This window comes from Panicum virgatum, chromosome 9N (assembly GCF_016808335.1).
Source record: "Panicum virgatum strain AP13 chromosome 9N, P.virgatum_v5, whole genome shotgun sequence".
Taxonomy (NCBI): domain Eukaryota; kingdom Viridiplantae; phylum Streptophyta; class Magnoliopsida; order Poales; family Poaceae; genus Panicum; species Panicum virgatum.
Genome location: NC_053153.1, coordinates 3400998 through 3426877, shown reverse-complemented (window position 1 = coordinate 3426877; position 25880 = coordinate 3400998). Strand labels below are relative to the sequence as shown.

General features: G+C 45.2%; 5 protein-coding genes and 1 long non-coding RNA gene across 8 annotated transcripts; 3 read left to right on the top strand and 3 right to left on the bottom strand.

Moving 5' to 3' along the window:
* Window positions 1-1050: 1050 nt before the first annotated feature.
* LOC120687497 (DNA-binding protein EMBP-1-like) lies at window positions 1051-3684 on the top strand (the record flags this gene model as incomplete). The annotated part of the gene is made up of 7 exons (XM_039969512.1): window positions 1051-1184; window positions 1296-1350; window positions 1450-1498; window positions 1593-1831; window positions 2261-2341; window positions 3068-3193; window positions 3265-3684. Coding segments are annotated over 7 exons (813 nt in total), but the record flags the coding sequence as incomplete, so codon positions are not given.
* A 13-nt stretch (window positions 3685-3697) lies between these two features.
* On the top strand, window positions 3698-4236 carry LOC120688509. The gene is made up of 2 exons (XR_005681151.1): window positions 3698-4111; window positions 4152-4236. It is a non-coding gene; the product is annotated as an uncharacterized LOC120688509 (long non-coding RNA).
* LOC120688507 (probable protein phosphatase 2C 80) lies at window positions 4024-7470 on the bottom strand. 3 transcript variants are annotated; one of them, XM_039970853.1, is made up of 5 exons: window positions 7262-7470; window positions 6371-7051; window positions 5439-5763; window positions 4817-4966; window positions 4024-4669 (listed from the first exon to the last, which is right to left on the bottom strand). In XM_039970853.1, the coding sequence occupies exons 2-5, from the start codon at window positions 7003-7005 to the stop codon at window positions 4382-4384; spliced, it is 1398 nt and encodes a 465-aa protein (XP_039826787.1). In that variant the 5' UTR covers window positions 7006-7051; window positions 7262-7470; the 3' UTR covers window positions 4024-4381. The 3 variants fall into 3 exon arrangements, with proteins under 3 accessions (XP_039826787.1, XP_039826788.1, XP_039826789.1); XM_039970854.1 differs by having other exon boundaries at window positions 6371-7054; window positions 7262-7457; XM_039970855.1 differs by having other exon boundaries at window positions 7241-7455.
* An 870-nt stretch (window positions 7471-8340) lies between these two features.
* On the bottom strand, window positions 8341-13341 carry LOC120691934 (dentin sialophosphoprotein-like). The gene is made up of 12 exons (XM_039975137.1): window positions 12534-13341; window positions 12358-12412; window positions 12177-12279; window positions 11953-12040; window positions 11783-11839; window positions 11653-11712; window positions 11211-11332; window positions 10128-10734; window positions 9760-9877; window positions 9619-9665; window positions 9124-9264; window positions 8341-9004 (listed from the first exon to the last, which is right to left on the bottom strand). Exons 1-12 carry the CDS (start codon window positions 13164-13166, stop codon window positions 8738-8740), a joined length of 2298 nt encoding a protein of 765 aa, XP_039831071.1. The 5' UTR covers window positions 13167-13341; the 3' UTR covers window positions 8341-8737.
* A 661-nt stretch (window positions 13342-14002) lies between these two features.
* Window positions 14003-17312, bottom strand: LOC120692712. Its single transcript, XM_039976088.1, has 7 exons — window positions 17082-17312; window positions 16729-16823; window positions 16256-16335; window positions 15767-15816; window positions 15551-15663; window positions 14791-15047; window positions 14003-14304 (listed from the first exon to the last, which is right to left on the bottom strand). The coding sequence occupies exons 1-7, from the start codon at window positions 17248-17250 to the stop codon at window positions 14196-14198; spliced, it is 873 nt and encodes a 290-aa protein (XP_039832022.1). The 5' UTR covers window positions 17251-17312; the 3' UTR covers window positions 14003-14195.
* Window positions 17313-17477: 165 nt separating this feature from the next.
* Window positions 17478-22796, top strand: LOC120692755 (RNA-binding protein Y14B-like). Its single transcript, XM_039976137.1, has 4 exons — window positions 17478-17808; window positions 20773-20909; window positions 22075-22217; window positions 22478-22796. Exons 1-4 carry the CDS (start codon window positions 17541-17543, stop codon window positions 22536-22538), a joined length of 609 nt encoding a protein of 202 aa, XP_039832071.1. The 5' UTR covers window positions 17478-17540; the 3' UTR covers window positions 22539-22796.
* The last annotated feature ends 3084 nt before the right edge of the window (window positions 22797-25880 follow it).

The following is a 25880-nucleotide window of genomic DNA, read 5'->3' as shown; positions in this document are numbered from 1 at the left end:
CGTTGGTCACCTGTAGCTGTTGGTGGATCATCGGCCCAAGGTAAACTGGCCCACGCAAGATACTACCATGTCAGCCCATGCACCAGGTCAGCAGAGAGTCCCTGCGGGCTGCGGCATCCGACTCATCAGCACCGCTGCACCGGGGCACCGCGAACCCGGAACTCCCACTGACGAACGGGCCCCGCCGCCCGACCAATCCCCCGCGGGCACCCATGTTCTACCCGCTCGCCGGACGCGCCACCTACACGGACACCTGGACCCCTCGCCGCGCCCCGATCTACGTGTCGTCCCTCTGGCCTGCCCCCGGCAACCAAACGCCGCGCCGCCACCTCCCTCCCCCACGGCCTGCCCGAAGCCACCAGAACCCCCCCCCCCCCCCCCCCCCCCCCCCGCCTGACCGCGCGCCGCTCCTCCTCTTTGCAGCTCTGCTGCTGCAGCGCACCTCGGCCGCCTTCGTGCTGGTCCTGCTGCGTGTACTCGTCGTGCCCGCCGGCGCCTCTGCTCGCCTCTCACCTGCCTGTCCACCCACGGCGCAGCTGCAGATCGATCTCTCTGTCGCCGGCACTCACCTCAGCTTGCAACACTAAACTAGTAGTACAGGACAATTCAGGACGCGGCGCGCGCGGTGCGTGGCCGGCCACGGCGTCATCCGCCTCCACGACGTCGGGCGACGACGAGCGCCCGAGCGCCCCGCCCCGCGACCCGTCCGACGGGGTAGCGCCACCGCAGGCGCATGCGGAGTGGGCCGCGTCGATGCAGGCCTACTACGCCGCCGGCGGGCAGCCTTACGCCTGGCACGCCGCGCAGGTACGGACGACGAGGCCTCCTTTCCTTGTTTGCTTGTTCGTTCGAGTGGCGTGTGTGCGTTTGGATGGCGCGGTTCGGGATTGATTAGGGTTTCGTCCACGCTGGCGGGATGCAGCCGCACATGATGGCGGCGGCAGCGGCGGGCGCGCCGTACGGGACGCCCATGCCGTTCCACGTGTCGTTCCATCCCGCGGGCGTTCCAAAGTCGGTCGGTTCTAGTGCTGCAGCTGCAGATGGAATGTGAGATTGCTTTTTGGGTTTGGTTATGTGCAGAGTGTTCCCTACACGGCCGGCGAGCCCGTTGCGGTGGCTGAAGGGAAGAGCAAGAGGAAGAGCTCTGGTGCTCCCTCCGTTTGTAGTGCTTCTGCTTCTGGCAGGTACCATTTTAGTCTGTGCTTGGGCGGTGCAAAATGTATTTGCTGGTTGCTGATCTGTGCTGTTGGTTTGTTGAGTTGATCGTGAAACTATTCTTGTGGCGCATACAGCAGTGACGGCAGGAGCAAGGAGACATCAGAGAAAAGAGATGCTAGTGCCGAGCACAAGGTGCCGCCTCGGTCAATGGTCATTACCTAAATGCCATAGCTGTAGTGTAACTGTATTGGGACCGTGTTGGTTGATTGTGATTTCGCAATTTTTGTCTAGCTATTACCTTCAACAAAGAGGAGAAAGGCCACTAGTGCAAATGTGCAAGGTTGGTTCACATGATTCGTAACGCCTACTTATAAGATATAGTGTAGTAGCTTCCTGTTTTGGTGGGTATGTGCCTGACCGTTGGTACCTTTCAGGCGAGCCATCTCAGAATGCAACAATGCAAGATGCTGCAGCCGAGACCCGAAGCGCAGCAAAGAGGAGATCTGAAGGAAAGCTCTTGGTTTCGACAACTGAAATGACAACAATTTCCAATGCAAGACCGAACTTGAACATTGGAATAAATCTTTGGAGTAATTCTCCAGTTAAAGCAGAGACCTCTGGACAGGTTATAAATGCAGCAGCACCTTCCCATGATATCCCTTTGTCACATATGGTAAGTATGGGAAAGCGAAAGGGTGCCTAGCCGGATTGGTTAGGTGGCCTCAGTAGCACTCCTTGGGCCTTGAGTTCGACTTCCTGTGGGAGCGAATTTCAAACTGAGGTTAAAAAAATCCTCTCGCCTGCCTACACACCAAAACACATGAAAATAGGTCTCGGCTCACCCCGGCCCGCTCTCACACGGGTCACGGTATGGGTTACAGCGCCCCTGTGTAAGGGTGGTGGCAGGGGTTCGGGGGTTTTCTCGGCCTGCGTGAGAGGTCTTCTTCTTACATTAATGCCAGGGGGGAGGGGGGCTTGCCACTCGCAGGTCGAGTTTTTTTTTGTAAGTATGGGAAAAATACTATGGCAATTTGCATGAACAACTAGTATTACGTTCTCTGAGCATGGCATCTTTCCATCTTCCTCATGTGCTTTCTTTTAGCAGGATGAACGAGAACTGAAGAGGGAGAGAAGAAAGCAATCTAACAGAGAGTCAGCAAGGAGATCAAGACTACGCAAGCAGGTACTGTCATAGTGTCCTCAATTAGAATGTTGGGAAGATAATGGAGACGATTGTGTTCTAAAGGTCTCTTACCCTTTATTTTTGGGGTGATGCTTTGATCATAAATGGTGCTACCAGCTATACGGAAAACACTGGTTCTCAACTTTGTTAAGCATGTACAAAGGTCTACTGGTCCGTATGAAAAAAATGGTACATAGTTATGTCTAATTGGCGCACTGTTACAATGTCGTAACTCTTAATTTGAAAATGATGTGGCTGGCCTAGGAAGGACCTCAACTAATCTCTTATCCACCATATCACCATGCGGTTATACAAATACATGAATATGTATGAGGAGTCTTGGATGAGGTGGATAAAATCATACAATTTGAATTTGCAGATACTTTGCAGTTCTCTTGAACAATGTTGTAATCTTTCTGATGTACTGATTTAGGAAGTTAAGTGTGGCATTGACCCACCCTGGCCCTTGTCAATTATTTTTTGTGGGAGCGTATCAAATCTGAACTTCAGCAAACATCTAATTTGTGTAGGTTGTCACACCAATGAGATTTTCTTGGACAAACAAACAAAACATTATTTCATAATTGATGGAATTAATTGTCTTATACTTGGAGATAATTTAGTCAGAACATTCAGATGTACTATAATAATATAATTGAACTCAACATTGTACAACTTCTTTAGTAAAAATGTGTACTTGATTTCACTTCCTTATATATTGTGCAGCAAGAATGTGAGGAGCTAGCCCAGAAGGTAACTGACCTGACTGCCATTAATGGCACACTAAGGTCAGAACTCGACCAGCTTAAGAAGGCATGTGAAGACATGGAAGCAGAGAATTCACAACTAATGGTGAGCAACTAGTCCTCTTTAGGTAGGTTATCATTGTAAATACTTCAGATTCACATTTTCTATTTGTGCAGGGTGAATTGGAACAGGGCGAGGCGCCTAGTGTTGTAACAACTTTGAGCATGCATATTGACACGGCAAAGGTGCATCATGGGAAGAGTCATCAACATCGTGATAAAAATAACAATGATAACAAGGGATAGTATTGAGTAGCAACCATGTAGGTGTTGGCTCTAGATAAGGCTAAAAGATGAGATGAGGTGCTTAATATTAACTGCGCCATCGCCCATTATCATCCGTTTTTGCTTCCGTTATTACAGCTGCAACCATATCGAAAGCTACTGACAAGCTTTCTGATACGGACAGAGTCTATCGCTTTGTTCGGCTGGGAGATTCAGCCAGCCACAACAGTATTTTCCTCTCACGCCAAATCAGCCAGCCAGCCAACCAGCAGTATTTTCCTCTCACGCCAAATCAGCCAGCCAGCCAGCCGAACAAGGTTATGACTTGTATATAGTTGTCATGTATCAGGTCGAAATGTGAGTAAACTGCCTTTTTTTTAGAGAGAGAGAGAGAGAGAATCAGCTATGGCTGCCTGCTACGAGGAATACTGTAGATTCAAGGAAACTGTACTGAAGCAATAACATAGATCCAATGATGCAGAATGCATATTACGGAGAAACGCTATGCTATATCAGAGTTGCCTAATGCACAGGTTGAATTCTGAAGGAGTACACCTTGCGCCATAATTTGTATCAGAGTCATGGGTTTTCTCTTCCGGGGTCCGGGCAAACTGGGAGCATGAGAAGCATTACAAGATGCACACAAAGAGAAACAATATAACTATCACGCTGTTTACAACAAAATTTGTTTCCAGTAGGTTTGTTATCCTCCCTCCATGAGGAAAAGGAACCCATCCAGGTTTCAGAGAATTATCTTGGAGGAAAAGGAACCCATCCAGGTTTCAGAGAATTATCTTTTCCACGCAACAACAGAGAGTAAAATGGCATAATGGTTTTCTAACATCTTCCAGGGCTAAAGCGCAACCATGCTAAATCCAGCACAAGTGCTTCTCGGGATCAGGGGATTTCACACCTAATATGCTTCTACGCCCCAGTGCATACACGTGCCATAAGTTCGGGACAGGATTTATGTACATTACATCCAAAAGAAAGGCTCACATCATGCGGCTCAGGCACTCTTCACATATGAGACCACAACTGTGATATCATCAAGTTTCCCACCATAGTACCGGTACCCAGCTTCTTGAGCAGCTGCTGCGAATGGTGATTGCCTGTTCTTGTCTGTTGCTCTTTGTCGAGCAAGGGCAGCAATTTTCTGTGCTGCGACTTGGGGTTCAAGTCCAACCCTGAGAGCTTCAACAATAACACCACTAATCTCATTGTTGTATAAATTGTCAAAAAGACCGTCCGTGCCAGCAACAATAACATCACCAGGAGCAACCGGAAAGTGAAATACCTAAAGAAACATAAAATGTGGGGCATAATTATATACAAGTTTTTTGAAGATGTAGAACTTTAACAAAATCAACAGATACAGAAGTGTATGCTTCACAGGTGAGTTGTTCTCTACAAAATATGGAAAAAAAGGGGCTGAATTACTTGCCTGAGCAGAACTTGGAAGATCACTGCCACCCCCACTCTCAAGCTGATAAGTAAAATTGAAATCATGTTGCTGTGAAGGTGATCTGAGAACAGTGCGACCATCTCTGACTACTACGAAGCCACTGTCCCCAAGATTCACAGCGTGGATACCCTGAAAGTTTTAAGTGTTATGATGTCAGTTATGATGTCAATACAAGTCATCGACAAACTATCATGTCGCTTCTGACAGCAAAAGGGACCCAACACGTGGACTTTTTTTTCGGAAGTAGGGTTTTGGAGCCAACACAACTAAACAGATGAAGTATATATCTATTGTCAGTGGCACAATTTATTCACATGCTTAATAATTTGTTCAATATATTTAACTGCAGATATTCAAGTGAACAACCTCAAAGCAGTTTTTTGTGTGTTCACCAGGATACACCAAACAAGTAATGGAGCAGGAGGACACTAAGGGCCCGCCTGGTTCTCTAAGATAAATTCTGGAAGAAGTGAGTCAGGAGAAGCTGGTTCATTTCAAGGAACAACTCCCACAGAACCTGCAAACTACAATTTGGCAGAGCTACCCTGGAACTCTGCCAAACATGCCCTAAACATTATCAAACAAGGGAGAGCAGCTTAACCTGATTTTTAAGAGTGATGATACAAGCAGTAGATGATCCCCTTGATTTGGTGCTCGTATAAGCCTTTTCTAAAACTCTTGATGGATCAATGGTCCTTTCTGGCTCATCCTTGATAGCACTTACGGAATTTCTCATGAGCTCCTTAGCATACAGTCCAGCATCAACACCGAGATCTGCCCAACCACCAACACCATCTGCTACGCCAATCACATGCTCATCAGTGCTAATAAAATGAGCATCCTCACCGCCAGTTGCCTCTTTGGCAGGGTGAGGCAAGTAACAAGAGCCTGAGACCAGCTTCAAATTTTCAGAAGTAGGTGCCTTTCTGTAGAGGGAATGAACCAGTCAACCGCCAGCAGATACAAGCTAGTATCAGTGGATAGTACTAGATCTATCAAACAATAAACTTATATGTGGGAAATGCAAATAAAATCTTTGAAGAACGGATGCAATCCATTCTAATAGAACTCGAAAAAATCTTATATCGACATGTCAAAGCAGATTGTTAAGTAAATTCCAGTACAAACACACTGTAATTTTGTCCTATTTTAATTTTATGAAACTCTGCTGCGATGGACCATATCCAGTTCCCAGTACCTGAGTCCAATTTTCTATATGTTCATTTAGATACATGGATTTTAAATTTTAAGACATAATTGACATCACACGCAGAGTGGAAGAGGTTAACTACACCAAATGAAAGCTCAAGGAACCCTATAAACCCTTGTCATTAATGGACTTCAATTACTTATTTTTCACTTAGCTTTCTTGTTTGGCATGTTTATGTGTATGGACATAGACAATTGTAACTAACTATGTAGCAGCAAAAAATACATGAATCTTGGTGGTATTCAAGTACAGTGTAGACCCTTCTTGAGTAAATTGCTGCTCAATTTAACCAGCGATTGTAGGCATAGAAATTTGATACATACCCATCAGATGCGACGGTTGAGTTATCCATCTTCTCATCGAGTGACAATTGATGCTCTGTAGCTCCGGCAGAATATGGTGCCACACATGACGAGCTGAAGTCCCTAGCCCATGGCTCAACTGCAAAGCTCAATTTCCATCTTGGCCCAACTGCATTTGTCCAGAATGACCTATTCCCCCAGGGCTCACGGCACTTCAAGCTTGCACCAAACTTCTTACAAGACTCCACCCCTCTATACCTGAAAGTGACATCTGGCCGAGGTGCACTCCCCGCGGATCCCATGGCCGCAATACGCGAGGTGCGTGTCCCTGGAGATGGATCCTTGTCCGGTTGGCGCTTGGTGGCACCCAGCTCAGCTCGCCGAAGAGCATAGCCACAGGCGGCCATTACAATGCCACCTCTCTGCAGCAGGCCCTGCCCCGCGCAGTGCGAGCGGACGCAGGGGGCCCGGTTGATCGCGGCAAAGAAGGCGGCGGGCGCGCGGCGGTCCGTGGTGTGCAGGAGGCGCGCCGGGTAGGTGGAAAGGAGGAACCACGTGTTGCCGAAGAGGAAGCTCCGGCCGCCGCGGCCTAGGAGGAGGTCCTTGTGGGAGGAGAGATGGACGCCGCGGCCACCACCGCCGTAGCCAGCCAGCATCTTAGGACCGGGCGAGGCGCGCTCCGCAAGATCTCATCACCTACACCTGCTACCACCGGAGAAAACCAAGGGGGAAAGTCCATGAGACGAAATTGTTACTCAGGCCATTCCAATATCAAATCCAGAACTCTCCTGAGACAAAAGAGAAAGGGAAGGAATTCCTATCCTATTATTAAGAAGGAAAGGTCGGAGCCTTCCGCGCCGATTCGGCTACAAAATTTTGACGAATTCGTACAGGTACAGGGCTGAATCTTACCGCAGCAACAACAGCGAGGTTTCAGGTGTGGGGGTTGAGATCACGAGCACCACCGATTCCCGCGCAGCCTCGATTGAATCCCCAACCTATTCGAGGGAAGGAGCTTGCGGCGGGTCCGTGGCCCCGGATTAGGGTTGCTTGTTGGGGAGAGCGAGGAGGTGGAAGAGGAATAGAGGATAGGACGGCGGCGAGTACACACGGGGCGCAGCGAGGCGGTTTTGATTTGGGCCCTGCAAAGTTTCTTCTAGCTTCTTGTGTGAGCGCACAGTAGTGGGCCTTAAAGCCGGAGCAACTCGTCTCGTGGATTAATAAATGCGAGCGAGGCCCATCAGGTGCCGGTGCCAGACTGCTCTGCTAGTGGGGCCGGGGCGGGGTGAGCCCCTCTTGCTTTCTTCTTCTTGCATTATTTTTTTCCATGGGACTCACATTAATTCCCGCCCGGCCCTTTACCATTGTGACAGTAGACATTAAACTATGGACAGTTGTTGTAGGACTCACCCTTAAAGACTGCATGGTCCTTTAACATTGCTGGTGCCCTGAAACGAATGGAATACAGCATACAGATACGCATACGCAATGGGAAATAATTCAACCAATCAACCGACGAGCTTACAATGTAGACAACCTTCCCTTTCGCTGCACATCCATTTTATGGAAGTGAAAGCTATCAAAGTCCGGATTGCAATGAATCCTATAAAAATAATTTGCATGCGTAGAAACATATTCACTGTGTTCGTTTGGCTGTGACTGATGGCTAATGCTGATTTATTATGAAAAAATAGTACTGCTGACTAGCTGGTACTGATTTAATATGAGAAAACAGTACTGCGGGCTGGTTAGCTGACAAACCTTTGTGCCTCAAAAACTATACGTCTCCCAACAGAACAGATAGGCTTGCTCATTGAATTACCACATCCATTTCAAATTGTAGGTTGTTTTGAATTTTTTAATATATAATTTTTATTTTTCATTTAGATATAACATATATCTAGGTGCATAATAAAAATTAAATATTTAGAAAAATCAAAACAACCTATAATTCAGAACAGGGGAGTAGTACATTGCTCAATACAAGCAACACGAGCAAAGCATGTGCCATACACTTCCCAACTAGCAAGATTGCACACAGTTAACTTTGCAAGTGTTTTTGATAAACTTGGCAAGTCTCCATATACATAATCTTTGCTTCAACGATCATAAGTTACAACTATTGTTGAGTCCCAACTCCCAGGTCCATACATTTGGTAACAGACTAACATCATCTGTTTGACTTTGAAGAACCAATGGACTGAAATAAGGAAACATGATACTCCATCCAATGTACGTTCTCAAGCGCATGCATGCTGATGAAACAGGATTAAGAACTCAAAAACGGCCACAGGAAACAAGCTGCTATGATGAAACACACAGGAAAGTATATTCATTTCTGAAATTCTGTTTGATGATGGCCGCAAGTATTAGCTGGGAGGGAGGCTGTCAGTTTCTTGCTCCCACCCTAGAAAACCTCCTTGACAACTTAAATGCAGAAAACTGATGCACAGCTTGACTTTCAGTGATCATGCTACAGCTTTCCTGACTGCTGAGCTCTTGTCTATCAGAAGTAACTGAAGAAGTCCTACGCAGGATCTCAAATAATGAAACACCCGAATTCGTATCACTCTTTGAATTTGCCCGTGGCCCCACTGGCTTTGGCTGTGAACTGCTAAACTTCGCCTTCTTAGGTTGGCTTGAATTTGTCTGATCCTATAGGATGGAAAGAGGAATCACATGAGAATGCTCTAAAACATAAGAAATGGACACCATGTTTCAAAGTAGATTCAAACCCATGAACATAGCAGACTCAAGTTTCTCAAGAAACTTACCATATCTGAAATACTCTCTGAAGTAGACATGCAGCTCCTGGTACTACTATTGCTGTCATCACGGCCGAATACATAAGATCTATGAACTGATCTATGGGAAGACACCAATGAACCACTGGCAGTTCGACCAAGGAAAGATGACTACAAGGAATACATAGTGATGTCATTAGATGGTCAAATATGCCGAAACAAAACTATGCAAAATCTCAGATAATTGGTGCAATGCAAGAAGACTGCGACATAGTTGACATGACAGTGTTGGAAACATTATGAGCAGTCATACCCATACAGTAATATTCAACAGAACCTGAAGTTGCAAACACGAAAGGAAATCAAGATTATTCAAGTCCAAACTTGTCCTTGCGGTGGTAGAAGTTACAGGAGCTAATGCTCAGTAATTTGCCACAGGAAAGAGCATTGCACATTAGGGACACAAGCTACTAAGCATTCATCCGTGACAAGTATAACCATTGACAGGTATCAATAATCACTAACCTTTAAAGCGCTGCTGTTCCTTCCAGCCATAAGCATTTGATGATTTGCTGGAGAAATGTTTAACAATCGTTAGTAAATCAATTAGGAGGCTCATTTAAAATATCAATTAGGGGACAAAAATGCTCAGGAGGACACCCTTACATGTTGATTGCTTTCCTCTCTTCTTAGGCTGAGGAGCAATATTGAGCTTCTTTATTAGACCAAATACTTCCCTTGAGCTGTCATCTTCCAGCGGAGATATCAATGTGTTACTATCAACCTATGTGTGGAAAATATGTGTCATTTAGTCATTCTCAAATTACTGAGTACATAAAATGAGCAGATAGTTCAGTACTATTTTCATTGCAAGAAAAGAACTAGCTATATTGGTATTTATTTCATTTCTTACATCATATCAAGCATATATTAGGCATTGAGCATGAGTATATCAGTATCTAGGCAGCCATCAAGAGTGGTACAATAATGTATACATGGATGAATCATTCATAATAACAATGCTCAATACTTACTTCTCGCTTTGAAATACGTTGACGGGCCAAATGTTCTTCTATCTCCTCATCATCCGAGTGTTCATAAGTATCATTATCATCTGTGAACATCTTTGCAATCATTTGTTTTGCCTTTTCAGAATTCTGCCGCACAACATTTGCTGGAGTCAAATCGTATGGCATTTCCTTATCCGATTCAACCTCACAGTCGTCTATATCTTCATCTTCATCTTCATGCACTGATTCTTTCTGCTCCTGATGGCCAAACTTCAGCCTTTGCATGACATTATTTGTTTCAGCGGCATCCTGTTGCTTAAGCCACTTTTGGTGGAGTTCATTACGCTTCTCATGATCTACTTCTTTTTCTTCATAGCCAGCCGCTATCAGGTCATTAAAAACTTCATTCTCATCACTCCCATCTTCTTCTTCATCGTCCTTAAATCTCATCATGTCATTATCACTATCATCCTCTTCCTCAGCTTCATCATCTAGAAAATCCTTCATGATGGCATTATCTGGACATGAATCTCCAATAGCTCGTTGGAGGTGTTCACGAGTATTTACATCATTATTTTGAGTGCTCGGCTCTATATTCTCTTTATCATTATCTTCTTCGTCTTCGGATGAACTGAGGCATAAAATGTATGACAGCATCAATATTGCATCTGAATGACCGTATACAGGTCAGAAATAGAGCTAACAATATTAATAATGTTATGTATCTATTCTCTGCATAATTGTGCAACTTTTCGTCAAATTTCAAAACATAGGAAGAAGTCACTCCATGTTTTATGAATGGAGCTAACAAGGGCTCCAAACTGTTTTCTTTAGCAAACTATAATTGGTAAAATTAACATAATGCTTTTATTTAACCACTCAAATTCAATGCTTCTAACAGGGATGCCAATGACCCTACTTCCTATCAATGAAAATCACTCAAGTGAGAATTCTGCCAGCCATGAAAAAATTAATCCAAGGCCGCAAATGGAAAACAATGGGTTCTCTGCAGCTGCAGCTAAGAGACATGCAATAATTACAATGCTTGTGAAAAATTGAGAATGCATGGTGGAAGGCAAAATTATGCAGGAATGGTGTTGCACTTACGATTCATCTGCAATCTCAGCAGGGCTCAAAGAAGGGAGCAGTTGAGTTTGATCTTCTGAATTGTTATGGTTACCACTTGATTGGGTATTCTCATGATTGTCTTCCAATCCATCAGAAATTTCCTGGTTGAATCAAACAATCTAAAGTAAAACAAGCCGTTCACCGCAGATAACTATTATGAGCTGAATGTATACTGTAATTGTGTATTTATATCGTGTATAGAAATCGGTGTTCTAATCAATAAGACTTGTCAACCATGAAATTTGCAACATCTCAGATCCTTGTTCACAATTTACAGCAGCACAACTTTACTGAGTACCAGCCTTTTAACACGTGTGACTATAATTTTTTGATGTGGCAAAATAAAATAGAAGACTTGCTTGTAGCTAAAGTATCCTCCTACTATGCTATGTTACAGAATCAGATAGGTGGAAACTCATACCTCATCTGGAGCTTTGGTATCATGATTATGGTGATCTTTCTCCTTGCAATTCAAATCATTCTGCAAGCCGTACCACTGTTCAGCAACATATGGGCACCACTGACATAAATTAAGCGAAAGCAATGCTCACCTCATCCTCTGCAACATTACACTGATCGAGATCTCCAAACTCCTTGTCAACATCATCCTGCAATTATAGCACCGCTTTGAGTTTTATAGACGCTACATAATAATGAAATCAAACTGTCTTAACGAAGACTCAATCCTCAAATCCTTATCATCTGTTGTCACTTCTTTAACCTGGGGCACATCCAAACGCACAACAGAATCACTCGCTGGCTCGGAAGCAGCAGCATTGTCATCATCGTCTTCAACAGTAGTATTTGACCTGAAATCCAGAGTAACGAAAAGTAAACATTATCAATTATCCCTGAAGGCATGTGTGAGAAAGGAGGGCTGGAATCAAATCCTTATGATTTAGTTGAAATTCCTGAAAACCTCAAAGAAACAACTAAATTCCTTACTTCTTTAGAACCTCCAGCTTACGGAGGCGGATCTTCTCCAGGACAGATGAGATGGGCTTGCAAACTGGCTGCACAATTGGCCTAAACGAAGCACTCCTCGTTTCTGCAGTGAACAAACGTGAGAACGCAGATCAGACCTCGACATCTAAATTCTAATGAGACATGCAGTTGACATGTATACCTCGCAGCAACCTCTGTGACTCAACGTGGATCGAATCAAGCTGCACCCTCCTCTCCTGTGAGCACGAACCAACACCATCCATCATCAAAGTTGACAAGCAATTCAACCAAATAATGCCACGATCCAGAACTCTTCAAGATAATGCCACGATCTAGATCATAGGAGAGAATGGTTACCTTTTCCGACCGTTTCTTCTCCCGGGCTGACTCCTTGGGCGCCTCCACCTTCCTCTTCCTCTTGCTCCTCTTCCCTTTGGCCTCTGCCCCCGCAGCAGCCACTCCCCCCTCGGCTTCTTCCATGTCGAGCCGCTTCTTGGCGGAATTCTCCCTCCGCAGCTCCTCGATGAGCCCGCCCCGCAGCATCTCCTCCTCGTCGTCGCCGTCGTCCCCTTCCGCTGGCGCGCCGAGCGGGTCCCACCCCCCGGCGGCGACGATCTCCGAAATCAGCGGGTCGAGCCCGTCATCCTCCTCGTCGTCGTCGGGGGTGTCGGTCAGCGGCAGCGGCGAGGAGACGGGGGCAGGAGAGGAATCGGGTAGCGGGGTCGGCGCATCCGCATCTGGCGGCGTCGGCGGCCGCGGGGTGGGGTTCGCGGGAGGAGACGGGCTCGGAGCTAAGGTTTCCCCGCCCGGTGACGCCTGTCCCTTCGGCGGCGGCGGGGGGGAGCCGGCAGGAGGGCTGGTAGCGGTAGCGACGGTGGTGGTGATTTGGGAGGAGAATTTCTTGAGCCGCTTGAGGCGGCGAGGCGGGGAGACGGAGGGGGACGCGGGGAGGGCGAGGAGCTCCACCTCGTCGAAAGGCTCCGTGTCCATGGCGGCGCGTCTCGGCCTCCTCTTCCCGGCGGGATCGGTGAACTGATGGTGAGAACTGGGGAGCCGAGGAGGGGAGGCTGGAATGGAACGGTGGATCTCAGATGGGGAGAAGAGAGGGAGAAGGGGGGGAGGAGAGGGAGAGGGGTGTGGCCGTGTGGGAGGGAAGGGGCGGGAGCAGGTTCGAGTTTCGCGCCCGTTTTTCCCCCCATTTTCTGATATCCCCCGCCTGCGGGCTGGGGGTTGCGGCCTCTGCGCGCGTTCGGCGAGGAAGAAGACGAGAGAACTGAAACCCAAATGGGCTCTGGTGGGCTTCTAGAATTGCGGGCCGGTTGGGCTTTAAGCGAACCGAGAATACTGCATGTTGTAGGTGCCTGAATGTTTTCCTAAAAAAAAAAGGTGCCTGAATGTTGTTTCTTTAAATTGTGTCGCTAATTACTAATTAGTTCATGTGTAACCTTTGTTCTGCCGCAGTCTGGTTCGTTGCAGTCTGGGTGCTGGCGATCAGGTGCAGTGCAGCGAGGGGACGGTGTGGAGTGTCGTCATGGGTAAAATCCTGTTGAAATGCGGTTTAAACTCTGAACTTTGTAATTCCGTTGCTTATCTGAGTAAAGAAATTCGGGCAGCCCATAATGGGGAAAAATTGATGTACCATGTAGTGTTATTCCGAGTGTAATATGCGTACCCTGTAATGTTTTGATGTTTTTCAGAAGTTTGAAATCTGAATTTCTGCCTTCAGATTTTTTTTTCTTTCTTTTTTGAATAAGCAGGAGAGCTGCATATCTTTGTATTAAGAAGAGGAAAAAGTCCAAATACAAAGAAACTTAATCCATGCTCTGTATTTCAGAAGTCTGCCTTCAGATTTTAGAATTCATTCACAAGTCCCAATCGTCAGCTTACTTAATCCATGCTCTGTATCTCATCAGCATCAAGTTGTACTAAACTGGTAATTGGGGCTAGACCAAAATTGCAGCTGTCTAAGAGACGATGTACAAGGGAACAAGGACACTTTGTGACGAGATTTGTTGATTGCTACATCTCATCACAATCCGTATCATTACATACAAAGTACAAGTAGTGCTCCTCAAGAGACCAGTCGTGAGGCAGTGCGTCTTGCTCTCTCCTTAGATGGGAGCTGGACCATAGTCACATGATTCGGGGTCGATGCCTCATCCCTCGACCCGGGAACGTCGTTCCGATTCGAGGGTCGGGGTCGAAGAGGGTCAGTGTCCCCATTCAAGGTTGGATCGTGTCCCGGTTTGAAAGGGTTCGCAGCCCCATTGCTAGCAGATTTAATTGGGATAAAGAGGTTAAGGACAGTGGATTGGTGTGGTTTTTGTTAGACAATGAGCTGAGTACGTGTAGCATGGTCTAAATGTACTCTTTTATATGTTTCTTATATGCTTGTGCAGATTAGTTTCTTCATTAGTAGCATATATATAGTTTTTGTCTTTATCGACCAGAAGATATCGACCCCGATGAATCAGGGTCGCGTCCCACATAATAATTTATCGTTCCATAGATGTATACCCTCTTCGTACCATAATTTTATAAAGTGACGACCCTCGACCCTCGACCCCGTTCGTCGACCCGGTCGACCCAGGAACTTTGTGACTATGAGCTGGACTCTCTAAATCTTTGAACGCGCAACTTGTTGTAAGCTTCCATGTTGAGATTCGAGACCAGGAAGAGCTCCACCTCGGTGACGAATCGCCCCGTTCGGCTGAGGAGGAATGGCCTAGCAGCATCAGAGAGCAATGCCCTGAACTCTTCCCTCCTCTTCTCAGGTGAAATCCTCCTTGACGTGTGTTCCTTTTCAAGCCTCTTCATGAAGGATCCGATGACACCGTGAATGTGGTAGACTATGGCCTCAACATTTTCATCCTGCAAAAGTCAACATTACTATACATTAGTAGTCAATCATCATGGCTGTAATTCTATATGCATTGCATTAAGCAGAATCATGTTAATTCTCCTTTATTTAAAAAAAAGAAAGAAACTATCCTCCAGCACTGGAGAATAATATCAACATTACATAATTACTGAAACATACAACATGCATCATGCCCCAACTGCTTCTTTGCGGTGCAAACCAACAAAGATTTTGCCAACAAATAAAGCACTAGCATCACAGTGTCTCCTTTGACCAATTGATAACTATTTCTTAGGAGACCAAATTAGTATCCAATTGTCAAGCTGATCCACTCACAACCTTATAAATACAAGAAGGAAGGATCACATTAACAAAGAACCAATCGGATGCTCAAATTGTATCTCCTTTCAAAAATCTAGGAGGGCTACTCCCAATAGCTAAACTCGCACATGATTCTCTGCAATGCAAGCTATGGATAATTAGATTGTTAACATGCACAGTCAGAGCATCATACCCGAGTAAGAGCCTGAATTTCCCGCCTTATCCAGGTTTCAAGCCAATCTTTCTTCCGGAGATATCCTTTTTGCTCCCAGAACCACTGCACTCCGGAAATGTTGCTTGTGATCTCTGCTTAACTTCAGCAAACTTCAGTCATACATAACAAGTGACATAAATCCCAATGTAGAAAACCAAAGTGTGAACAGAAAGCAAAAACATATTTAAATAATACCTTCCATGTTATAGAACTGTGATACCAACTCATGTGCATCTGAAAGACGCCTGTACCATGAGAAAAGGGGTGATTAGTACACTTTTTCACATATGCAAGAATAAGTTTAGCTTACAATCAGACAAACAACATGTAGACAGCTTCATTGCAGAAATCCAAATAAATGGTTGCTTGTGAATATGGGCTCAAGAGTGGAGACTAATCACTGGAAACACCCGGTTCTCTCTGCACTTGGCTGGCATACCAAACTTAGGTTGGAACTTCTGGTACTGTCTAGTTAAAATCTTCTATTTGTTTGATTAGTACAGGATATCTATAGTATATATTTCTGTTCAAGTTAAAGGTACATGTCAATTCTTTCTTTTTCTTAAGAACATTGAATTAGAGTTAGTTCAGATTAAAATAGGAAGGGCAGCCTTTGTCTTGTTCATTTACTGAATACTCACACTTGTGCACAAATAGAGGGATGAAACAAGAGAGGAGGGATACCTCTTCCTAGGTTCCTGATTTATGTACCACCGCTCAAATGATTCACCATCAAAAGCATGTATGATAGATAGATTTTCAGTCTGCAAAACGGTACAAGGTTACATCTGGTCAAGACTTCAGGGTTAAGTCTCAGGCAAACAATGGATGGTAAGATTTGTATATTCACTCAGCCAACTACAACCAAGGATTAAGGGTATCAAAGACTTATGCAACAAATAACAAGGTGAAGCTAACACATCCCAAATATGTTCATAATGGTTCACAACCCAGAATGCTCATAGCCTCATCATAGTCAGTCCCTCCAAGCCAATTAAAGTATTAAACCACAATAAATTTTTCAGGAGGGTACTGAATCAACTGTGCCTCTCAACAAGCTCTTTAATACAAAACCTTTGTGCCGCTCACTTCAAGATAAGTTACTCAAATGTGTTGTTCCTGCGTGTGGAGTCATTGATAAGCAGAATTGAGCTCACCTTGCAAAGTGGGCACCTAACTGAAGACAAAGGTTCATCATGCTTGCTCGCTACTATCCTTATCCACTGACATATGCATTTGTAGCAAAAAGAATCTGCATAAACAAATAGGAGTTTCAGAAAGTAACTTAAACGGCGTAGTGGCAAATCATTGTTCTGAATCCGAACTACAGTTTCTACACGTCACTAAGAAGCTTGGAGCAGAGACCAACAATCAGACCAAAATTCCATTCCATACTAAAACACTAGAGCTCACGCTCAGGTAATAGGCGGGTACCGAACGGAAGCAAGCTTAATACCGGAAATCATGGGGAAATCCGTGAGAATTTTGTGAGAGGATGAGGACGACTTACGGAAGCAGGTGTCGAGGTAGGCCTCGTCTTTGAAGGATTCGAGGCATATGGGGCAAGGGCAAGCAGAAGCGCCAGCCGTCGGCGCCGCCGCTGCCTCTAGGGGTGGGTCACTACCACCACTACCGGTGGAGGAGGCGGATGCGGCGGGGGAGGAGGCGAACGCCGCCATGGAGTCAGAATCGAGACGGTTCCGAAGTTCTTTGGACACGGGAGGTAGCCCGTGTCGGCTCCCCAAGTACCATCCGAGCCATCCGTTTCAGATCCAACGGTTAGGCGAGGGACCGGCCTGATCTGATGATTTGCTTTACATCAATGAATTTTTAAAGGATCTTTATGCAAATGTATCTGTGCTAATCACGCTTATAGCTCGTAATTACCGCCATTATAAGAGACCCTCACGTTGCCAGTTGCCACCCACTACACACTCGCTTCGCTTCCCCATTCTCTCGCTCTCCAATCATGGTGGCGGTGGCGGCGATGGGGCGAGCGGTGGCAGCGGACGAGGAAGAGGACGTGGAGTTCGTCGACTACGACCAGGATGACGAGGACGCCATGGAGGAGGACGGCCCTGCCGCCCGCGCACTCCCCGTGCCCCACATCGTCTCCCCCGCCGTGGTGCGCACCCGCGGGCGCTTCGCCGGCCGCAGCCCATCCATCCTCGCCTCCAGCCGCGACCGCTTCGACTCCCTCACCAACGACGGCGACCAGGGACATGGCCCGCAGCGCTGTGAGAACCCCTTAGCAACCACTTTTTGGCATGATCTCTAGGCTTCGAGTTTTGGTTGGGGTTTTGGCTTTCCAAGTTTGCGAGATTTTGTTGGGGTTCACGTGTTGGTGCTGCTTTGGAGTTCGTTTGTGGAAATTTGCTAGCAAGGTTTGTGATGTTTTGCTAGGGCGTGGTTGGTGATATTTCGTCGGGGTTTAGGTTTTTGGGCTCGTGTGTGATTGGTCAGAAGGTGCAGTTCGATCTCATTCGTACTCCGGTTTGTGGTTGTTAGAGTCCGAAGTTACTACAGGAATCAGCTCCTGTGAACTTTGATGTTTCAGGATAACGATCCGAACTAAGGATTGCAAGTGGATACCCAATAGTGTTTTTTGGGTCAACTAATTAATTACGATGGCATGCCATCTAGTTCATTTCCCTCTCAAATTATTAACACATAATGCCACTCTAGTTCATGTTATCAACTTTTTGGGTCGATCTAATAACTTAAAATTTATCTAACTTGCATCCCTAATCCAAACGAAAACGAGGTGCCTGGTTAGTGGTTTCTTAGTTCTTATGAACTTACAGAACGATGCAACAGAAAAAAAAAATCACAAGTATGAACGGTATAGCACAACTCGGAGGCAGGGAAACGTTTAGGTCATCCTGCTGTACGTTTGGTGGGTGTAGGGGTTTGCAGTACGTGTTTCCATCCCAGTGTGCACTGATGGTTTATTGATGAACTTATATTGTAGGACTACCTTGGATTTAATATGGGAGAACAGTGATTGTACCATGTAAACTAATTTATTCAGCAGCATCTGTTGTTAGTCAGAGTGAGGGAAACCGTGGTATGATGCATCTATCCTTTTTATGGTCTGATGGATAATTCGAATTCAGCAAATTCAGAGTGACTTCATTGTGTTTGCTCTTTGCTGGAATGATTGTTCAATGACAGTAGCTTGCTGCGACGAGTAACTTCATGATCACTTGTATCAGTCATTAATGTTTACATGGAGTTCCAATTGTTCTAAAAAGGGTTCCAATTGTCCGGACATGTGATGGCGACACCACTAACTTTCCTATTAACATAGGCCTACACCAGGGATCAGCATTGAGCCCTTATTTATTTGCTTTAGTGATGGATGAGGTCACAAGGGATATACAAGGTGAGATCCCTTGGTGTATACTCTTTGCTGATGATGTGGTGCTAGTTGACGAGAGTAGGGCATGGGTTAATAGGAAGTTAGAGCTGTGGAGACGCACGTTAGAGTCGAAAGGGTTCAGACTTAGTAGGACCAAGACCGAGTACATGATGTGTGATTTTAGCGCGACTAGGCATGAGGTGGGAGATGTTAGTCTAGATGGGCAAGTGGTGGTCCAGAAGGATACTTTTCGGTATTTAGGATCGGTGCTACAAAAGGATGGCGACATTGATGAAGATGTTAGGCATATAATTTCAGATGGCTGGTTGAAATGGCGTCAAGCTTCTGGCATCCTTTGTGACAAAAGGGTGCCACAAAAACTAAAAGGCAAGTTCTATAGGACAGCAATTCGCCCGGCGATGTTATACGTTGCTGAATGTTGGCCTACAAAAAGGCGACATGTCCAGCAACTGAGTGTAGCAGAGATGCGGATGTTGCGGTGGTTTTGCGGGCACACAATGAGGGATAGAGTCCGAAACGAAGCTATTCGGGATAGGGTCGGGGTGGCACCAATTGAGGAGGAACTTACCCAACATTGGCTGAGATGGTTTGGACATGTCCAACGGAGGCCTCCTGAGGCGCCGGTGCGTAGTGGGGTTCTTGAGCGGGTCGATAATGTAAAGAGGGGTAGAGGTAGACCTAAACTGACTTGGAATAAGTCGGTTAAGAGAGACCTTAAGGATTGGAATATCTCTAAAGAGATAACTTTGAATAGGAGCGCTTGAAGACTAGCTATCAATGTGCCTGAACCATGACCTTTATTTCTTTTGGGTTTCATCTCTAGCCTACCCAACTTGCTTGGGAAAAAGGCTATGTTGTTGTTGTTGTAGTATACCCTAAAATGCTGCAATTGGGATATGATACTTCGGGATCACATAAAAAAATACGTTGGTTCTGAACTAACCACACATTTTATTTACGTGCTAGCACTTGTTTTGCTAGGAGTGAACATGATAGCCCTAGCCCCTTTTATATGTGTCTCTGATTTATCAGGTATAAGAGAATGTTTTAGCAGGATAATACAGGACTACAGGGTAAAATTTGGAACAATCTAGTGAACAATTAACGCTATGAAATGTGAACTATCACTATCAGAGAGGGTAGTCTCATTTGCTTGCATGAGGCAGAGTAATTCATCTCCCCTTTTTTTTGTTGTGATTTGTGTCTAATAAATACAGCTAGGTATTGTCCTATTTTAAAGAACTGGGTTTTCTTTCCCAGGTTTACTCGTTTATACTACTTGGTAATTGAAGGTTTGTTACTGATTCCTTACAGACTTTATGTGTTGTAGAAAGAAACAAATGCATGCACTTAATATTTAGCTCAAACACATCTTATTACGATAATCAGTACGAGTTCAGAACAGGGATTGTTTTTCCGTAGGTATTATTAGGCTGGGCAGTATAGTTGCATGAATAGCATGGCATTATGCTTCCTTTATTTCTGCATTCTGCTGCTTGTCCACTATCCCTTAGCAACATCAGCTAGTGTTTACTACAGGTTGTGTTTTGCAAAACCATGCAAAACCAGTTGATATCATGTATATGTAGCCTGGTGGTGTGCATATTAAGATTACTCATACTTGACAAACATGGGTGAATACCATATAACTGAGGGTCTGTTTGTCCCATACTCCCATTGTATTGGATTCTTTTATATTCAAATCTATGTGGTTGTGCTGCATTTGTTTCTGGCCTTATACTTATAGTCGTTGTCTCTTTGTTGGTACAGTAACAATGCATTTCTCATGTGCTAATTGAGGATTTTTATTAATTCTTAGCTATTGAAGGATGGACAATTCTTGTCTGTGGAGTTAAAGAAGATGTAGAAGAAGGAGATCTGCATGACATTTTCAGTGAATTTGGTCGTGTCAAGGACTTGCATTTGAATCTAGAACGCCGCACTGGATATGCCAAGGTATATTTGGTAGCTTTACTCTGAGAGGCTAAAACTAACTCGCTCATTCTTTTTTGTAATACCAGCTTCTAACACACAAAACACTGTACTAATAATGCTAGACATGATGGCAGAATTGTTTGTTTTAGGGAGCTTTAACAGAGTAGAAGAACAACTGGAACCAGAGTTATGTTGTTTTGTCCTTCAGGATCTTGGTTTTACTTTTGAGATATTCATATGGAACAGTGCTCATTAAGTATAAGTGGCCATTGGTGGCCTTCAGCCATAGTTTAGGTTTTGTTAACTTGTCAGGGTTGGCTTTTTTTCTTGTTTCACTTGGATCTGAAGACATGATTTACATTCAAGGTAAGTTGAGTCACTTGGATCCGCCTCAAAATACTATTATTGCCTTGCATACTTCTGAAAAGCCATTTGCTTAGTAGACTCCTATTGATTTTGGCAAATTTTAAGCAGAACCCATGTAAGTTGAGTTATGCGCATTCATTTGGTTAAATGATATGATATTTCCTCTTCTGACCACCTTGCCAAAATAATCTAGCGCTGGTAACATGTACCATACAAATTACAGTTTTGGGAGCCAATAGTTGATATCAAGTAAATAGGCATATTGCTATGTGCAAGCCTACCCCCCCCCCCCCCCCCCTGAGATAACTTCTTACCCTTCCAAGACTGCAGCCATTTTCCCTCATTATCAGAGGGAATTGACATTCGGCCACTAGAGTCCTCTAGCTGAAATAACAAACAAGAAGCCCCACATATTGGAACAGCAAGTGACCAATTTACTTTTATATATCACTTAATACATCTTTGTTCCTAACAAATTGCTACGTCCATGTGGAAGCATTCTTACGAGTCACTGATGGATAAGTGGTTTGGCTGTTCAAATTTGGCAATTTGTTTTTCATAATTTATTTAGATGGAAGCCAATAGGAGAGTAACCATTTAGTCTGAAGTACTTTTTCTGGAGAACGGTATGCGTTGTACTGCGCATGTAGTTGTGGTGTATGAGAAATAACTCACCATCAGACATATATAACAACACAATTCTAGTTAAAGAGAAACATTAGACATATGAAATAATCTCTGGTAGTAGTAACTTCCAGTCCGGCTTCTCATATTCCCTTTTATTTACTCCTCTGTCCTCACCTGGATTCTGCTGTGACAGGGATATGCGCTGATTGAGTATGAAAGCTTTGAGGAAGCACAGGCTGCGATCAGAGCAATGAATGGGAGTCAGCTGTTGACAAAGACTGTCTATGTTGATTGGGCATTCAGCAGAGGTCCTATAAAGAATGTCATGTGTACAAGGTACAGTGTTAGCTTTCCTAACGTGTTTTTTCATTTGCTCCATTAGCTCATTTGTAAATCATGTCCAAAATACTTGCCAAAATAATGTTGTGCCCAGAATTTGTTGTGCAATTCTGGAAACGTTTTTAAATTTGTACCTACTTTTGAAGTTCCTTTATTTTGTAAGTGCAAATCCATTATGTTGTCATTGTTCACTTGAAGTGTGAATAAAAATACGGTTATGTGGTTCAACCTACTGATCAGTTTCTTATTTTTCACAGGCCACCACGCCCAAGATCAAGGACTCCACCGCGCAGGCTTGCTGCCTTGACACCTTATTGAGGGGGAGTGCCTAGGTTATTTGTCAGTTCTAACTGATCATGTTTGGGCGATGAGCAGCAGCTAAACAATGTGGAAGTATCGTTTAGAACTTGAACCTCGATTCAGCTAGACTTGTATCTGCGCTTTAGCTTGTTCATCAGCTTTAACTCTGAACTTGGGGAGGCTGATGCCGTCCGCTGGTTTAACTGTGCGTGAGTATGCCAAAGGTAGTCTACTGTGTAAAATCAGTGTCATGCGGGAAGGAAGTTTATTCACCCTGTTCGCATGAGCTAGAGTGGCTGGGCTGGCTGGGCTGATCAGCCCAGCCATTCGGCAGCCGCAGCCCAGCCGAACGGCTGGTGAACCAGCTGTTTGAAGCCCTACCGCACGGCCGCCGCACTCCAACCGTCACGGGCGCCGCTAGGGTTGGGGGCACCTACATCGCCGCCGTCGGGGCCGCCACGAGGAGCCGTTGCTCGCCTCGCCGTCCCCTCCCCCCACCGCACCCGTCTCCGGCCCGATGCCCACTCGCGCTCACCCTCGCCCAGTCGCGGTCGCGCTAGCCCACTTGCCACGCCACCTCTCCCCGACAGCCGCCGTGCCTCCCTGTGAGGCCCCGTGGCCGTCGACGATCACCGGCGACGTGAGATCAAGCACAAGCCATCGGATTCGGCACGGGGAGGGCGGCGACCCTGACCCCGGTTCTCTATCTCAGAGTTCAAAACGGAAATGATCGCTGTCTTACACGACTCGACCGGCTCAACTTAAAGCGCTGGCCTTAGATGGACATGCAGGTCCCACTCCTCACGCTACTCACGCATTCCTAAGTACGTAATCGCGATACATAAAACGGAATACACCTTCTACGCCACCATCATCCTGACATTTGCCCCGGGTCCCACTCCTCACGCTACTCACGCATTCCTAAGTACGTAATCGCGATACATAAAATGGAATACACCTTCTACGCCACCATCATCCTGACATTTGCCCCCGTCGGAACACTTGCTTGTCCCCAAGCAAGAGCAGCTGGGAACCTGGTCTTGATCACGTAGTAGTCCTTCCAAGTAGTTGAGGCAGCTGGTACATTGGTCCACTTGATCAACACCGGAGGAACAGCACGATTACCCTTCTTAACGAGGCGATGATCCAGAATTTCCTCCGGTTGCACCTCCTCGGTGTCCAACTGAACTTGGTGGGGTAGCTCCGAGAACACCAAAGTGTGATCTGGTACAAAGGCCTTCAACCGCGAAACATGATAAGTTGGGTGAATCAACGATGAAGCTGGTAAATCGAGTTTGTAAGCAGTAGGGCCGATCCGTTCCAGCACTGTGTAGGGACCAAAGTATTTCATGGCAAGCTTCGGATATGGGCGATTGACCAAGGACGACTGAGCATACAGTTGCAGCTTCAAGAGAACTGTATCCCTCACCTGAAACACCACTTTAGATCTGTGGCGATCAGCAGCCTGTTTCATATGATTTTGCGCACGATGAAGTTGTTCTTTCAGGATGTCCAAATGAGTAGCTCTGTCTTGCATGAATTCGGACACTGATGGTTGGGTGGAAGAAGACATGGAAAGGAGGGACCCCCAAGTCAGGATCATAGCCATACAAAAGCTTTGAATTAGATGATCCCTTGGTGCAATGAGTATCCTTGCTCATCAGGGCTATGGACAGCCAGTCGAGCCAATAAATTTTGTGCTTGACTTTCAGTGGCATAGGAATTTGCCACCTCTTGCGCCCAAACCGGTTGAGCCACAGAAACTGCTTGAATGGCTACTAGATGGCCTACTCTTGAAAGAGCATCTGCAGTTATATTATCCTTGCCCTTTTTGTAAACCACTTTGAATTGCAAACCCATCAATCTGGTCATAGCCTTTCTTAAAGCTCTGAATGCAAATTCTGTTCCATCAGAAAAGACAAACTCTTGTGGTCATTCTTGATAACAAATTCAGTCATTTGCAAATATGGCCTCCACTTGTCCACAACCATAATGAGGGCTAAGAACTCTTTTTCATAAATGGAGAGATGTTTATGAGCTTCTCCCAGAGCCTTACTCAGAAAAGCTATAGGCTGTCCTTGCTGCATAAGAACAGCACCAATGCCCCACATCTGAAGCATCAGTTTCAACTTCAAATACTTCCTGAAAATTGGGCAAAGCCAGGACTGGTGTGGAAGACATAACATGCTTCAGAGTATCAAAAGCTTGCTGAACAGCTGAGGATCATACAAACTGATTTTTCTGAAGTAACCTGGTTAATGGCTTAGCAATTAATCCATAGTGCTTCACAAAACTCCTATAATATCTAGTGAGTCCCAAAAAACCTCTAAGCTCAGTAACAGAAGTTGGAGTGGGCCAATGGATCATTGCCTCAGTCTTACTAGGATCAGTTGCAACTCCTTCTTGTGAAATGATATGGCCCAAGTACTCAATCTGATGTTGGGTAAAAGAACATTCGCTGAGTTTCATGTAGAGTTGATGCTCCCTTAGTTTGGCCAATACTTGCTGTAAGTGGCTGACATGAGTCTCAAAGGAAGGACTGTAAATCAATATGTCATCCAAAAAGACCATCACAAATTTCCTCATAAACGGGGCCAGGACATCATTCATGATGCATTGAAAGGTGGTAGGGGCATTGGTCAACTCAAATGGCGTGACCTTAAAGTGATATAGCCCTTGATGTGTTTTGAAAGAAATCTTGTGTTCATCCTCAGGTGTCATTCTTATTTGATGATAACCAGATTTCATGTCCAACTTTGTAAAATATTTACTGCCAGCCAATTCCTCCAAGATCTCTTCAATGATAGGCAGAGGAAATTTGTTCTTGATGGTCAAGGCATTCAACCTCCTAAAATCCACACAAAATCGCCAGCACCATCCTTTTTCTGAATAAGCAAGACTGCAGAAGCAAAGGGACTGGTACTTGGAACAAAGAGTACACTGGCCAACATCTCTTGAACATGTCTTTAAGTTTCATCTTTGTGCTGGGGTGAATACCTTATGGTTTGGAGTTTACTGGCACAGGCCTAGGGATAAGAAGTATAGTATGCTCATAAGTCCTGGAAGGAGGGAGTGTTTTGGGGTCTGAAAAGACATCCCTGTAGGTGTCCAATAAAGTCTAAATTTCAAGTCTTGTGGAAGAAAGCTGGTCCTCTTTGTCCTTGAAAATTAGCACACAAGCCCATATGTCATTTCCTTTGTGCCATTTAAGCAATTGTGATGCAGAAAGAGACTGGACACCCTGAGTAGGTGGAGTGATCCCTTGAAGTTGGACCAACTGCTCATGATGCATAAATTCCATAGTTTTGTTATGCCAATGGCAAGTCATGGGACTGTGGCTGGCCGGCCAATCATAGCCAA